The 15,888-nt window shown below is 41.0% G+C and overlaps 1 protein-coding gene across 1 annotated transcript in view; it reads left to right on the top strand.

Annotated features, from left to right (window-relative positions):
• Positions 1-5,147: 5,147 nt before the first annotated feature.
• Positions 5,148-15,888, top strand: part of LOC121533768 (26S proteasome non-ATPase regulatory subunit 1) — a 115,963-nt gene continuing 105,222 nt past the window's right edge. Inside the window, exons 1-11 of the mRNA XM_041839992.2 lie at positions 5,148-5,327; positions 11,443-11,486; positions 11,594-11,667; positions 11,804-11,973; positions 12,222-12,430; positions 12,678-12,821; positions 13,372-13,598; positions 13,871-13,928; positions 14,060-14,188; positions 15,443-15,531; positions 15,768-15,846. Coding sequence (XP_041695926.2) covers positions 5,312-5,327; positions 11,443-11,486; positions 11,594-11,667; positions 11,804-11,973; positions 12,222-12,430; positions 12,678-12,821; positions 13,372-13,598; positions 13,871-13,928; positions 14,060-14,188; positions 15,443-15,531; positions 15,768-15,846 — 1,239 coding nt within the window. The 5' untranslated portion in view covers positions 5,148-5,311. The remainder of the gene's footprint in view (positions 5,328-11,442; positions 11,487-11,593; positions 11,668-11,803; positions 11,974-12,221; positions 12,431-12,677; positions 12,822-13,371; positions 13,599-13,870; positions 13,929-14,059; positions 14,189-15,442; positions 15,532-15,767; positions 15,847-15,888) is intronic.

The following is a 15,888-nucleotide window of genomic DNA, read 5'->3' as shown; positions in this document are numbered from 1 at the left end:
AAAGATTCTCCCATTTATATAAAGAATTGTACACCTCTGATTGTAAATCCACACCAAGCCACATCGAGTCCTTTTTAAAAGATATAAGAACCTCTTCTCTCAACTGAGGAAGCCGACTTGCTGGGAGCCCAAATCTCTCTCCATGAACTCAAAAGGGCATTGGATAACATGAATAAAGGCAAATCACCTGGTTGGGACGGTATTCCTCCTGAGGTCTTTTTAAAAATGTTGAACCAATTAGGTCACTGGTTGAAATGATTAACACAGCCGTTCACAAAGGTTCATTTGGAAAGGATGTAAATACAGCACTAATTTCGCTTTTATAAAAAAAATTGTAAGGACGCCTCCCAGTGCCCTCACTACGCCCCCTATCTTTGATAAACACAGATATACATTTTATTTTCAAAAATTATGTCGTCCCATCTCAAAACTTACTTACCCAAAATGGTACATCCGGTCCAAAGCGGGTTTGTTAAAAACAATTATCCTCAGATAATCTCTGTCATCTATTACATATCTTACATGCTTCATCAGAAATCAAAGCTCCTTGGGCAGTTCTATCTCTCGATGCAGAAAAAGCTTTTGATAGACTAGAATGGTCATATCTTTGGTAGGTTTTGGAACATATGGGACTTGGCTCCAATTTCATTAATATGATTCAAATACTATATGCCAATCCCACAATCATAGTAATAACAGTCAATACCTGCTCTGTTCCGTTCAGAATAACTAGAAGTAGCAGGCAAGATGATCCCATCTCACCTCTGCTATTTTTATTGTCTATGGAGCCCCTGGCCCAGGAAATTCGAAAATCGAAAGAAATTACACCAATATCTCTCAATTCTATGGATCACGTCATGTCATTATACGCCAATGATATCTTACACTATCTAGACAATTTATCTCAATCCCTCCCAAGAGCTTTGAATATCATAGACAAATTCAACTCCATCTCAAGTTATAAAATACATCTAACCAAATCTGCCCGACTTCTTCTCATGACCTCGATGGAAGACTCCATCTTTACTTATGGAATCCCAAATCGTTTCCCATTTTAAATATTTGTGAAAAGATATATTTCCTTCCTTACATAAAACCATTGCGAGAAACTTTAACAGAGCGCTCAAATCAATTAAATCCGACCTCAGTAGATGGACTAATATCCCAGTTGCTTTAACCAGCAGAATATCTATTTTCAAACTGAATATATTGCCACGGCTGAATTTATGTAGTTCAATGCTTCACTTGTCTCCCCCTTCTGGCTATTGGGATAAAATCCATAGTGCGGTTAAAAAATTTAAATGGCAAGGTAAGCAAACCCGGATAAAATTAACAAACTTGCAAAGAGGGAAAGACCTAGGAGGACTATCCGTACCAAACTTTAAATTGTATTTCCAGGCACTAGCATTTCGTCACATTCTAAATTGGTATAGACATAATTCTTTCCACCCCCTGGCTGAATATAGAGAGAAATATGGTGTCTCCTATTGCCCTGGAAGACGTGGTCTTCACTGATATATCCCTTAAACAATGTAAACACTGCTTTGTACCTATTATTACTCACACAATTTCTATTTGCCGCAAAATTGAAAAACAATGTAACTGGGAATCAAAATGGCATGCCCATACTCCAATATTTCACAATAATGCTTTGTGATCTGGAGGGCAGCCTTTTACATCCCCCCAATGGTCCAAATGTGGAATCAGTACCCTTGCAGATATCATGGACAGTAATGCTTTGAGAACATTCTAAGATTTGAAATATACATATACAGTACCCGGCAACTCTTTTTTTTTTTTTACAACTTAAGTCAGCTATGCTGGCCTATGGAGTCCCTTGGGAAACCCAACTACCGAACTATCCAATTATGGGATTCATAAATAAATGATCTGGGCTCACGATAGGACTGATCTCTATAATATATAAACAACTTTTGGAAAGCTCATATTCTGAGCTAGGTTCCCATAATCCGAACCGTCAACTTATACATTTTAAGTTTGTTCCCAGACTGTATTTAAGACCAAGGAAAAGTTTTACGATGAAATTGGCCCCAACTCCCAACTGTTCACTGTGTCCCCTAAATCATGTATGCACATTCCTTCATATGATGTGGGAGTGCCTTGCAGTTAAATGCTTCTGGGACAAAGTTACAAAATTCCTTTCGAAGGGCATGAATGAACATAACGATGATAGCTCCTTGAATCACTCAATCAATCACAGACTACATGTATTCATGGGTGCCAAGGGAAGCCAGGTCTCTCTGTGTTTCATAATTTTCCTTCAATTCGCAAGAGGCTGAATGTATCTCTCAGGAGAAAGCATCCGAGCGAGCGAAACAGCGCCCCTCTGTCTCTCTACGTGTAGGCCATCTATCTGATGCTGTTTGGTCCAAACGAGTATGACATTGTTGCCGCCCATAGCATTGAAGGCAAGGGAAGCCAGCGAAGATCTGGTCTCCATTGACAAAAAGTATACAAAATTAGCCAGTCAGCGTTGAGCTAAACTGAGCAAGCTCAAATGTGAATGGCCCTCCATAAATTTGCTGCCAAATGTACACGCTCATTATTGCCTTTGCAGATAATTCTGGGCATAGAGGGAACATGTTTTCCCGGCCATTCCAAGGTTTTGCCTCGGCCTAGAAGAAGACACAGAGGCCAGGCCAACAACACTTCAGCAAACAGGCAAAGATGTATAACAAATGTCATCCCATTCCATTTTCCATGTACGTCCTTGACAGTAAATATGGTAAATAACAGTTCAATGTTGTTGTTTTTCATGTGACATAGGCAGTGCAGAGGAAGGGATCCCTCTGAAGACTCGTATTGTAGCCCCGGACAAGCACACCTGTTTCAACTTGTCAACTAATCATCAGGCACTCAATGAGTTGAATCCGTTATGTTTGTCAAGGGCAACAACAAAAATGTGTGTGGTTGGGGGTACTCGGGGATTGGAGTTGGGAACCACTGAAATAACACATATGGAATCATGTAGTAACCAAAAAATGGTTAAACAAGTCCAAATATATTTTAGATTTTAGATTATTCAAAGTAGCCACCCTTTGCCTTGATGACAGCTTTGCACACTCTTGGTATTCTCTCAACCAGCTTCACCTGGAATGCTTTTCCAACAGTCTTGAAGGAGTTCCCACATATGCTGAGCACTTGTTGGCTGCTTTGCCTTCACTATGCGTTCCAAATCATCCCAAACCATCTCAATTGGGTTGAGGTTGGGTGATTGTGGAGGCCAGGTCATCTGATGCAGCACTCCATCACCCTCCTTCTTGGTCAAATTGCCCTTACACAGCCTGGAGGTGTGTTGGGTCATTGAAAAACAAATGATTGTCCCACTAACTCCAAACCAGATGGGATGGCGTATCGCTGCAGAATGCTGTGGTAGCCATGCTGGTTAAGTGTGCCTTAAATTCTAAATAACAGATAGTGTCACAAGCAAAGCACCCCCACACCATCACACCTCCTCCTCCGTACTTCACAGTTGGAACCACACATGCAGAGATCATCTGTTCACCTACTCTGCGTCTCACAAAGACACGGCGGTTGGAACCAAAAATCTCAAATTTGGATTCATCAGACCAAAGGACAGATTTCCACCGGTCTACTGTCCATTGCTCATGTTTCTTGGCCCAAGCAAGTCTCTTCTTAATGGTGTCCTTTAGTAGTGGTTTCTTTGCAGCAATTCGACCATGAAGGCCTGATTGAGGCAGTCTCCTCTGAACAGTTGATGTTGAGATGTATCTGTTACTTGAACTCTGTGAAGCATTTATTTGGGCTGCAATTTCTGAGGCTGGTAAATCTAATGAACTTATCCTCTGCAGCAGAGCTAACTCTGGGTCTTCCTTTCCTGTGGCGGTCCTCATGAGAGCCATTTTCATCATAGCGCTTGATGTTTTTTTCAAAGTTCTTGACATTTTCTGTATTGACTGACCTTCATGTCTTAAAGTAATGATGGACTGTCATTTTTCTTTGCTTATTTGAGCTGTTCTTGCCATAATATGGACTTGGTCTTGTCATCAAGGCAAGCAAAGGGTGGCTACTTTGAATAATCTCAAATATAAAATATACCTTGATTTGTTTAACACTTTTCTGGTTACAACATGATTCCATATGTGTTATTTCATAGTTTTGATATCTTCACTATTATTCTACAATGTAGAAAATAGTAAAAATAAAGAAAACCCTGGAGTGAGTAGGTGTGTCCAAACTTTTGACTGGTACTGTAGATCGTCCTGTTCTGTACATATATTAATGTTGTTGATTTTTGTTTCAGTTTATGCTTGACTTCAATTAACCACTGATAGTTAGTTTGAGAAAAATTGTTATTTCACTCAGGCTACCCATGCTTTTAATTAATTTAATAGGCAAAATAAAAATGTGTTAGAAACAATGAGAAACCAAGAAATGTGCAACATTCTGGTGCTAACGGTTGTATAATCGCATAGTTTGTGTATTCATACAATATTAAATAAAAATATGAAAACTGAATTTAGTTATTGTATTGTATTTCTACATTCTGTTTTTCATGATTCATTCATTGTTTTCAGGCAATTCATTCATAGTTTTGAAGCCGCTGCTTGTTAACCAATTAAAATAACTAAATCCTTCAGTTAACCAATTACAATAAACCTATCAAACATATTTTATTTTCAAAGAGCAATAATGTATTGCACCTCTCTTGCTTATGTGGAAGTACTGATAAAAAGGGCATAAATGTAAGTCACAAATCAATTTTAATTTAAAAGACGTACTAATGATGGTACAAAACTCGTCGAAAATAAACACGCACTAATGTGAATTCACTGTCATTATTTCTGACTGAAGTCTCCTTGTATTTTTTTTCTCTCCAGTGATAGGGTTGCAGAAAAACGTGTGTATGACATGTAAAATAACTGGTTCCTGCGACACTGGCAGAATATAAGCCGGTTTGAGGATTTAAAAAAATATACTGACATGATGTTTTAAATGTTATAAGAATCGAAATATACAGACTTTTTACGATTATTTAAATCATATTTTTTCTTCACCCTGTCCAAGAATCAGGATGGGATTAAATATTTGACAATGACGAGCTGTAATTTCATCAGGCACTAACTAGATATACCTAACTATGGGTCTTTCGGAAGGGGGCTTTCATTATTCAGCAAAACAATTATTTTCAAGAGACAAGTGGACACTGTTGAGAACAACGGACACTTTTACGGTCCTTTCAAGGTTTTGATTTTCCATAAGTTCATTGTTGCTAACTGAAACGGAAACCTGGGTTCGTGGAGTTGAGGGGGAGAATAACGAACCAAACATGATAACATCTGCCGGTAAGCAGTAGCAAATGTCAGCATTATGGAAAACGGGAAAGATGCTAGCTAACATCTATTGATTTAGCTGAGTCACATAGCTGGCTAGCTACCCATTTTACAAACTTTTCAAGCGAACTAACTAACTAGCTAGAAACGGACAAATGTATTCCAAAACATTATTATTAGTTGGCTATATTGTTTCATGACGACTATAGTCGGCATTAGCCGTTGGACAACGTAATTTAGCTAACGTTACCTAGTTAGCTGGCTAACGTTAGCTGGCTGGCTATCTAACGTTAGCTACCTGGCTATCTAACGTTAGTTACCTAGTTAGTACCGGCATCACATTAGCTGTCACATTTACATTTTAGTCATTTAGCAGACGCTCTTATCCAGAGCGACTTACAGTTAGTGCATTGTTACCTAGTAGGAGGGTGTCCAATAAAAAAACGTACAGTGGCGTTCGGTGCCGTTTAAGGGAGGACAATTATTTGTTTTTATGAGCATGGCCTTATTTCTATTACAGCATAATGGATGACTGTCATTCATATTCCATTCACCCAGTTCAATGTAACATCGATAGGTTTAGGTTACTACATGATACTCGAATTTTCCCTATACCCATCATGAGGTTGCCACAACTTAGCCTATGAATGAAAGTTTACAACGTAGGTGCATAGGTCGAGAGAAACATTTGAGTAATCAAGGTGACAGTGACACATTCAATTCCGCCTTGCACACGCTTGCCTGCATCTAGCTGATCGAGGGTGTAATCGTTAGTCCAACAGTTACAAACGAGAGTATCTATTGGACAAATTCAGGTATATTTATCCACGTTCCGTTTGAGAAATGTTTTTCAACAGAATCGGAGGAATAAATACACCCCTGATCACCCTCAAACACAGTTCACTTTCATAGCAGCCACAAACAAACAGCATATTTACATTGCTCGTTAATTCCTTCTCGCATCTACGCACTCTCCTCCTCTCACCTTTTCCTTTTCTCCCCACACTATTGGCATTCTCTCAACCAGATTCATGAGGTAGTCACCTGGAATGCATTTCAATTAACAGGTGTGTCTTGTTACATTTTAAATTTTAGTCATTTAGCAGACGCTCTTATCCAGAGCGACTTACATGAGCAATTAGGGTTAAGTGCCTTGCTCAAGGGCACATCGACAGATTTTTCACCTAGTCGGCTCGGGGATTGGAACCAGCGACCTTTCGGTTACTGGCACAACGCTCTTAACCACTAAGCTACCTGCCGCCCCGAATTTGTTAAAATTTAATTTGTGGAATTTCTTTCCTTCTTAATGCATTTGAGCCAATCAGTTGTGTTGTGACAAGGTAGGGGATGTATACAGAAGATAGCCCTATTTAGTAAAAGACCAAGTCCATATTATGGCAAGAACAGCTCAAATAAGCAAAGAGAAATGACAGGCCATCATTACTTTAAGACATGAAGGTCAGTCAATACGGAACATTTCATGATCTTTGAAAGTTTCTTAAAGTTCAGTCGCAAAAACCATCAAGCGCTATGATGAACCTGGCTCTCATGAGGACCGCCACAGGAATGGAAGACCTAGAGTTACCTCTGCTGCAGAGGATAAGTTCATTAGAGTTACCAGCCTCAGAAATTGCAGCCCAAATAAATGCTTCACAGAGTTCAAGTAACAGACACATCTCAACAAACTGTTCAGAGGAGACTTTGTGAATCAAGCCTTCATGGTCGAATTGCTGCAAAGAAACCACTACTAAAGGACACCAATAAGAAGAGACTTGCTTGGGCAAAGAAACATGAGCAATGGACATTAGACCGGTGGAAATCTGTCCTTTGGTCTGGAGTCCAAATTTGAGATTTTTGGTTCTAACCGCTGTGTCTTTGTGAGATGCAGTGTAGGTAAACAGATGATCTCCGCATGTGTAGTTCCCGCCGTGAAGCATGGAGGAGGAGGTGTGGGGGTGCTTTGCTGGTGACACTGTCTGTTATTTAGAATTTTGGCATACTTAACCAGCATGGCTACCACAGCATTCTGCAGCGATACGCCATCCCATCTGGTTTGGAGTTAGTGGGACAATCATTTGTTTTTCAATGACCCAACACACCTCCAGGCTGTGTAAGGGCTATTTGACCAAGAAGGAGAGTGATGGAGTGCTGCATCAGATGACCTGGCCTCCACAATCACCCGACCTCAACCCAATTGAGATGGTTTGGGATGAGTTGGGGCGGCAGGTAGCTTAGTGGGTAAGAGCGTTGTGCCAGTAACTGAAAGGTCGCTGGTTCTAATCGCCGAGCCGACTAGGTGAAAAATCTGGCGATGTGCCCTTAAGCAAGGCACTTAACCCTAATTGCTCCTGTAAGTCGCTCTGGATAAGAGCGTCTGCTAAATCACTAAAATGTAAAATGTAAATGTAATGAGTTGGACCGCAGAGTGAAGGAAAAGCAGCCAACAAGTGCTCAGCATATGTGGGAACTCCTTCAAGACTTTTGGAAAAGCATTCCAGGTGAAGCTGGTTGAGAGGGTGGCTACTTTGAAGAATCTCAAATATAAAATATATTTTGATTTGTTTAACACTTTTATTGGTTACTACATGATTCCATATGTGTTATTTAATAGTTTTGATGTCTTCACTATTATTCTACAATGTAGAAAATAGTTCAAATAAAAACCCTTGAATGAGTAGGTGTGTCCAAACTTTTGACTGGTACTGTATATTCAGCCCAAGGGCATAACGTCCAGTTTGGCCGCTAGGCATGGATTTATTTTTAGGGGGCATTACGGCCACACAAGGGGGCATCCACGGCCATGGCCGTCGATGCCGCCCGGAAATTTGAGGCCCTAGACTAGACACAAAAAATTGCCGCCCTCCTATCACCGCAAAGTAGAATAGTAGCCTAGGCTATACAGTGTCGCCCGGCAATGCACTTTTATGAATTCCCATGTGGTAACCTACCGTTTGTAAAACAGACAATTTGTCATTTGGTTAGATTAATTTCAGTTAATGCATGTATTATGTACAGTAACTTACCGCTCTCATTCTCTGGTTGGAAACGTTATTTGCAGAGTTCACAACCTGCTACACTTATGAGAGATACGTTTTGGTTTATTTCATATCATTTACGCGCTCCATGTGAGCAATGAGCATGTGTCTGGTTTCTCTGTCCTGTTAATGTTGACGGAGCGCGCTTGCCTGAGCACACATTGAAGAACCTGGCCTGCTTCTTGCAAATGTCAAATGTAGGAAAGTGCCCAGCTGGGCTTTTCTTCACCTCACACAGTACGTCAACGAAGTCAGTAAAAAAAAAAAACTTCCATTCAAATTATAATAGTTCCTCACAGTATTTGAAAAATGTTTTCAACACTCTCCCTCTCGATAATCAGCGTCGCTGATAAACAGGCTATGGAAATGTTGCGTGTATTTGTTTCTATTTTAATGATTTTCAATTTCATACTATAGCATAACTGTCAATTCAAGCTTTCCAAAATGTGGAAAAAGTAAAGGGGTCTGAATACTTTCCGAATGAAGTGTATAGATAGTAGGGCTGTCAAAGTTAATGCGTGACATTTTTAATGCCGGTAACTTTTGACGCCGTTAATCGCATCTCCATTTGTTCACCGCACGGACCCTTTTAATCGCACATGTTTCCGCACAGACCCTTTTTAGCGCAACGCTCAACACGCTCTATGCCGTGTGCTATTGTGATGCGAGCAGCTTTGAACAACAATTTAAGGAAAACTTACAGAAAGTTCAACCATAAACACATTCCTATGTTTCTTTAGATAACAACAAAAACATAATTTGTACAGAAGTAGCTAGATTAAGGGTGTTTTCACACAGTTTTGAACTATAGTTCGAATCAGAGTTTGGCTATTTGTTACATTTGTATTTTTTTTGTTTGGTTGATTTAACATTTTCAAACAAACAAAAATTCCTAAATATAACCACGTGTCCATGCAAGTCATTTGTTTATTGGACAAAAATGCTCACGTTAAATCCATTTATGACTCATCACTTGTGTGTCCCAATCTTCATATTACTTTCACATTGGTCTTGCAACAACATGCGGGAGGAAACCGCACAATATTCAGTAGCCTATATCCCCGGGATATAACATCTTCCCTAATCTACATCAGATGCGCTCATAAATGCGCCGCTACTCACAATGTTTCAGAGACGGGGCCTAAAATTAACACCTGCCCCCCGGCCAAATGTGGGTTGATTTTGGCATTGGCGGATAAGAATGTCTAATTCACCAGCCACATTGGCGGGTGGTCACACTCAGGGCTCTACAGTGCGAGCATTTCATAAAAAATGTCAAAAGTCAAGTATGGGTACGTGCAAGTTGTATAGTTAAATAAATGCTACAGTAACTGTTTTCAAAGTATGTCTGCCGGGGGGGTGCGCGCAACTCAATATTAGGAAATGTGTTCCTAATGTTTGGTTTACGCAGTGATAATTGCACAAGAAAGATACATTTATGGATTTTAACGTATTGTTTTCTCTTTATTCAAACCACCCTCCTTTCATCCACACAATATTTCATGACCTTAAGCCCGTCCGTCCCACTAGCTCAGACACCCAGTGCAGGTTAAGTGGCACGGTGCACTCGCGCTATAAGGGGGACATCGGCTGTGCTAATACGGACTTGATCAGTGAGACACATTTGACAGAAGTTCCGAAAGTAACAAAAATTCTAGTACCTAACAGTTTTTCATGTTTACATTTACATTTTACTCATTTAGCAGACGCTCTTATCCAGAGCGACTTACAGTTAGTGAATACATATTTTTTTATACTGGCCCCCCGTGGGAATCGAACCCACAACCCTGGCGTTGCAAACGCCATGCTCTATCAACTGAGCTACATCCCTGCCGGCCATTCCCTCCCCTACCCTGGACGACGCTGGGCTAAGTGTGCGCCGCCCATGAGTCTCCCGGTCGCGGCCGGCTGCGACAGAGCCTGGATTCGAACCAGGATCTCTAGTGGCACAGTTAGCACTGCGATGCAGTGCCTTAGACCACTGCGCCACTCAGGAGACAAGTATTGAAAAAGTGTTCTAGTATTGAAAAAGTACCGAAGTTTCGGGATACCTTGCAACACTAGTACTTAATCAGGTAAAAACGGCTTAATGCTTCAAAAAACGTGCTGTGATTTATTGATTTTGATGATGTACCAGAAATCACCAAAACATGTTTGCCCTTACATGTAGTATTTTAGTATACGCTGTTCATATTAATGCAAAGTTCCTTTTCTTTTTCGACTTCTCACAAAAGCAAGCATATATCTGTGAAATGTAAATGAAGCCCTGAGCTTACCACAAGCTTTTTATTTTCAAAGCCTTTTACATTTAATTCAGCTCATGTCATGCTAATTTTGCTATTTGCGACCAATGAAAACAACTTGGAAGACAATTACCACAAAATGTAAAATCCTCAAGTTTGTCAAGAAAGCTGCACCGCTCTGACAACAGAGCTCTGTGCTTATTATCGGATGTAGTAAGTTAAGAAATCCGAATTTTTGGTTATAATGTTAATTATATGTTAGAGAAAGACCCCACTGAACGATTCATAACATAAATAATCATATTTGTCTTGGTGAAATTAATTTTTATAACACAAGTGAAATGTCATCACATTTTTACATTTTAGTGATTTAGCAGACGCTCTTATCCAGAGCGACTGACAGGAGCAATTAGGGTTAAGTGCCTTGCTTAAGGGCACATCGACCGATTTTTCACCTAGTCGGCTCGGGGATTAGAACCAGCGACCTTTCGGTTACTGGCACAACGCTCTTACCCACTAAGCTACCTGCGGCCCACTAAGCGTGTTTTCACCACTCTGGGCAGAGTGGGTGGACACCCTACTAGTTGTCAACAGTTGTGCCCGGCCCATCTAGCTAGTAGGCAAACTAGATAATGTAAAACAACATGCTGTATAATTTGTTTTCAAAGCCCGGTAAACGCGGCTACTTCGAGTTTGACCTGTTTGGGCTTCACATGTAGCTAACTTAGCTAGCTAGGTAACTATGACCGTCACAAATGAGATGGCGAACGTTAGCTAGCTATCTACACATATGTATCATGTTTTATCCATGATGTTGAAACTGACTAGCTACATATTATTTGATTTCAGCTGGAATCATTTCACTCCTGGATGAGGAGGAGCCCCAGCTCAAGGTAAGAATACACCAGTGGTCACCAATCCTGGACCTACAGTATACCAAAATCCTGTTAGATTAACATTTAAAGATCATGGTCTAACGTTGGGATTGTTTTGCTTATAGGAGTTTGCTCTGCACAAGCTGAACTCCATTGTCAATGACTTCTGGGCTGAGATATCAGGATCTGTTGACAAAATGTAAGTTTTTAGATAAGGAAATAAAGCACAAAATTGTCCGTTTTATTGTTTTATTGGAAGGGGAAAAATGACAAGTGACAAGTGAAAGTTTTTCATGTTAAATGGCTTTATTTCTAAATGGCGTCTCTCCTCACAGCGAGGTCCTGTATGAAGATGAGACATTTCGGAGCAGGGCGTTTGCTGCCTTGGTGGCTTCTAAAGTGTTCTACCACCTTGGGGCGTTTGATGAGTCTTTAAACTACGCTCTGGGTGCAGGAGACCTTTTCAATGTCACAGACGACTCTGAGTATGTGGAGACCATTATCGGTGAGTGACGTCACAACTGCATGTTCTGGTGTCCCCAAGTACACAATCTTGATAATGACCTCCTGCTGATCTTTAGGCTTCCCTTTTGTTACATTACACATAGTCACCTCAGTAACGTTCAATTGATGTATACCCACTGACCAGCGTTGCTAATTCAGATATCAACCCACTGATACCACAAATCACAGCACTTGATTATTCCTCAGTGGTATAAAGCAGTTCTTTGATGACCTCGGTCTCTCCCTCAGCCAAATGCATCGACCACTACACCAAGCAACGCGTGGAGAACGCTGAGCTTCCCGAGGATGAGGAGAAGAAGAGCATCGACCCCCGGCTGGAGGGCATCGTCAACAAGATGTTCCTGCGGTGCCTGGGCGACCACAAGTACAAGCAGGCCATCGGCATTGCCCTGGAGACGCGGCGCCTGGACATCTTTGAGAAGACCATCCTCGAATCGGTCAGTGGTTCCCGTGGTCTTCTTCTGAACCAATTCTGTTTTGGTTCCACAAATGTATGTTTAATTTGACTACTTCATGTAATCAAAAATTATTCGCTTCATGAAAATCCACAGATCCATGTCTTTTTGGTTTAACCTACATTTGAATGGAATGTTTTTGTTGTGGTGTAAAACTTTTTTTCCAATAACAAATTGCAACATTTTATGTTGAAATTCTAACCCTCTTCCTTCTTCTCGTCTTGTACAGAACGACGTTAGTGGCCTACTGGCCTACAGCTTGAAGGTCTGTATGTCACTGATGCAGAACAAGAAGTTCCGCAACGAGGTCCTCCGAGTGCTGGTCAAGCTCTATATGAATCTGGAGAAGCCTGACTTCATCAACGTTTGCCAGGTAACAGGAAGAAAGGACACTTCAATTTGGGCTCCGATTTTTGTTAATAATATCCATTCAGCTTCCCACAGTTTGATGGTTGGATGGTTCTCCGATTTCACCATCTGAAACTGTAGCATCTTGACCCAGTGGAATTAGACAGTCAGTCAATGGCAAATTACTTTGAAAATAAACATTGTCACATGCACACCTTATTGTTCGGGGGGTAGGTGAGAAACTACATGAGGAAAAGAGAAGACAAACACAATATTGTTCATAAACCACCTTTATTTTTAGCAATGTTTTGGTCTGAGGTGTCTTCATCAGTACAAACAGGTTGCATGTGCCCATACTCACGTTTTGCCAGCAGAATCAGTCGATTTGAGGCTGACTAGAGATTACCGGTCTTCATTCCCCCCCACCTAAATCTCTTTTAGTTTTAGTTACTGCATTTTAGCTTTTAGCTTCAAATGTGTACAATATCAAATAAATACACCTTACTAATACAAGGAAGTAACCACGTGACCACCATGCATCACACTCAAACTTTGTCTCTTTCTCTCCTCCACAGTGCCTGATCTTCCTGGACGACCCACAGGCGGTGAGTGACATCCTAGAGAAGCTGGTGAAGGAAGACAACCTGCTGATGGCCTATCAGATCTGCTTCGACCTGTACGAGAGCGCCAGCCAGCAGTTCCTCTCCTCCGTCATCCAGAACCTGCGCACCGTGGGCACGCCCATCCCTGCCGTGCCCGGCTCCACCAACACGGGCACCGTGCCCACCCTGGACAAAGACAGGTGGGCGATGCGGAGGGTACAGTCTCAGGGTGTGAGGGGTAGGGAAAGGAAAGAGAAAGGGGTTAAGGAAAGATCTAGGGAGCACGGAAAATGGGTAGAAAATGTAGTAAGATGTGTTAAAATTGCACTTCGGTGTAGGGGGAATATCTTGACATATCACAGGTAATTTACTGTGAAACTAAGTTGATTTAACCAAGATGTTTAGCCAATCAGGATTGTATTTTTTATCTTTAAGTTGCATGGAAATGATAATATTTTCTCCTTTGTCTCAGTGATGCTATGGAGACGGACGATAAGGCCGGCAGCTCCCCTGCAGGGAAAGCAGCAGACGTGAGTACAAAAGACCCCCTGTTACCCCCACCTCTACTTGATGGTTCTCTTTGGTTGTGGAGAGCTGTTTGCTATTTTAAATGGTTGTTGTCACCCAAAATAATTGATCAGCCCTGCCTCTACTTGCATAGAACGATGAGCCGAAGGACCAGAATGCAAAGATGATAAAAATTCTCAGCGGAGAAATGGCCATCGAATTGCATCTGCAGTTCCTCATCCGGAACAACAACACAGACCTAATGATTCTCAAGAACACAAAGGTAAAGGATGCCAGTATGAGTATTAGACATACAGTACCAGTAGTGAAGACATCAAAACTATGAAATAACACATATGGAATCATGTAGGAACCAAAAAAGTGTTAAACAAATCAAAATATATTTTAGGTTTTAGATTCTTCAAAGTCGCCACCCTTTGCCTTGATGACAGCTTTGCACACTCTTGGCATTCTCTCAACCAGCTTCATGAGGAAGGCTTTTCCAACAGTCTTGAAGGTGTTCCCACATATGCTGAGCACTTGTTGGCTGCTTTTCCTTCACTCTGCGGTCCAACTTATCCCAAACCATCTCAATTGGGTTGAGGTCGGGTGATAAATGTAAATGTAATTGTGGAGGCCAGGTCATTGATGCAGCACCATCACTCTCCTTCTTGGTCAAATAGCCCTTACACAGCCTGGAGGTGTGTTTTGGGTCATTATCCTGTTGAAAAACAAATGATAGTCTCACTAAGCGCAAACCAGATGGGATGGCATATCGCTGCAGAATGACTATGAAGGCCTGATTGACACGGTCTCCTCTGAACAGTTGATGTTGAGATGTCTGTGACTTGAACTCTGTGAAGCATTTATTTGGCTGCAATTTCTGAGGCTGGTAACTCTAATGAACTTATCCTCTGCAGCAGAGGTAACTCTGGGTCTTCCTTTCCTGTGGCGGTCCTCATGAGAGCCAGTTTCACCACAGCGCTTGATGGTTTTTCCGGATTGACTGAACTTCATGTCTTAAAGTAATGATGGACTGTCATTTCTCTTTGCTTATTTGATCTGTTCTTGCCATAATATGGACTTGTCCTTTTACCAAATAGGGCTATCTTCTGTATACCACCCCTACCTTGTCACAACACAACTGATTGGCTCATACGCATTAAGAAGGAAAGAAATTCCACAAATTAACTTTTAACAAGCACACCTGTTAATTGAAATGCATTCCAGGTGACTACCTCATGAAGCTGGTTGAGAGAATGCCAAAAGTGTGCAAAGCTGTCATCAAGGCAAAGGGTGGCTACTTTGAAGAATCTCAAATATAAAATATATTTTAATTTGTTTAACACTTTTTTTTTGTGACTACATGATTCCATATGTGTTATTTCATAGTTATGTCTTCACTATTATTCTACAATGTAGAAAATAGTAAAAAATAAAGAAAAACCCTTGAATGAGTAGGTGTCCAAACTTTTTGGTACTGTATATATTGGATTTAAAATACTACAAGTTTTGTTGCTTCGTCTACCTATTCCAGGATGCAGTCCGAAATTCAGTGTGCCACACAGCCACGGTCATAGCCAATTCCTTCATGCATACGGGGACCACAAGTGACCAGTTCCTCAGGTATAGCCACTATGCTATAACATCAACAGCTATAACATAAACAAATGGAGACTATCACCTTCTGTTTTGCCAGCACACTTCATAACTCTCCAGAAAATTCGTATTTGTAGTATAGCTTTACATTTCTCTTCCATTGTGAAGGTGGTAGTGGGGTACATTTACCTAGTAGTGTGAGGACATAAAGGGACAACGCTGTGTTTTAATGTGTGATGTGATTTTATTCATTCTTTTAACAGAGAGAACTTGGAGTGGCTTGCAAGAGCCACCAACTGGGCGAAGTTCACAGCCACAGCCAGTCTTGGTGTCATTCACAAGGTAAACCTTTGCTGAAACAATTTAAAACCTAAATGGATATCT

This window comes from Coregonus clupeaformis, chromosome 20 (assembly GCF_020615455.1).
Source record: "Coregonus clupeaformis isolate EN_2021a chromosome 20, ASM2061545v1, whole genome shotgun sequence".
Classification (NCBI taxonomy): Eukaryota; Metazoa; Chordata; class Actinopteri; order Salmoniformes; family Salmonidae; genus Coregonus; species Coregonus clupeaformis.
Note: the sequence above shows the minus strand (reverse complement) of the source record. Positions and strands in the feature narration are given on the sequence as shown.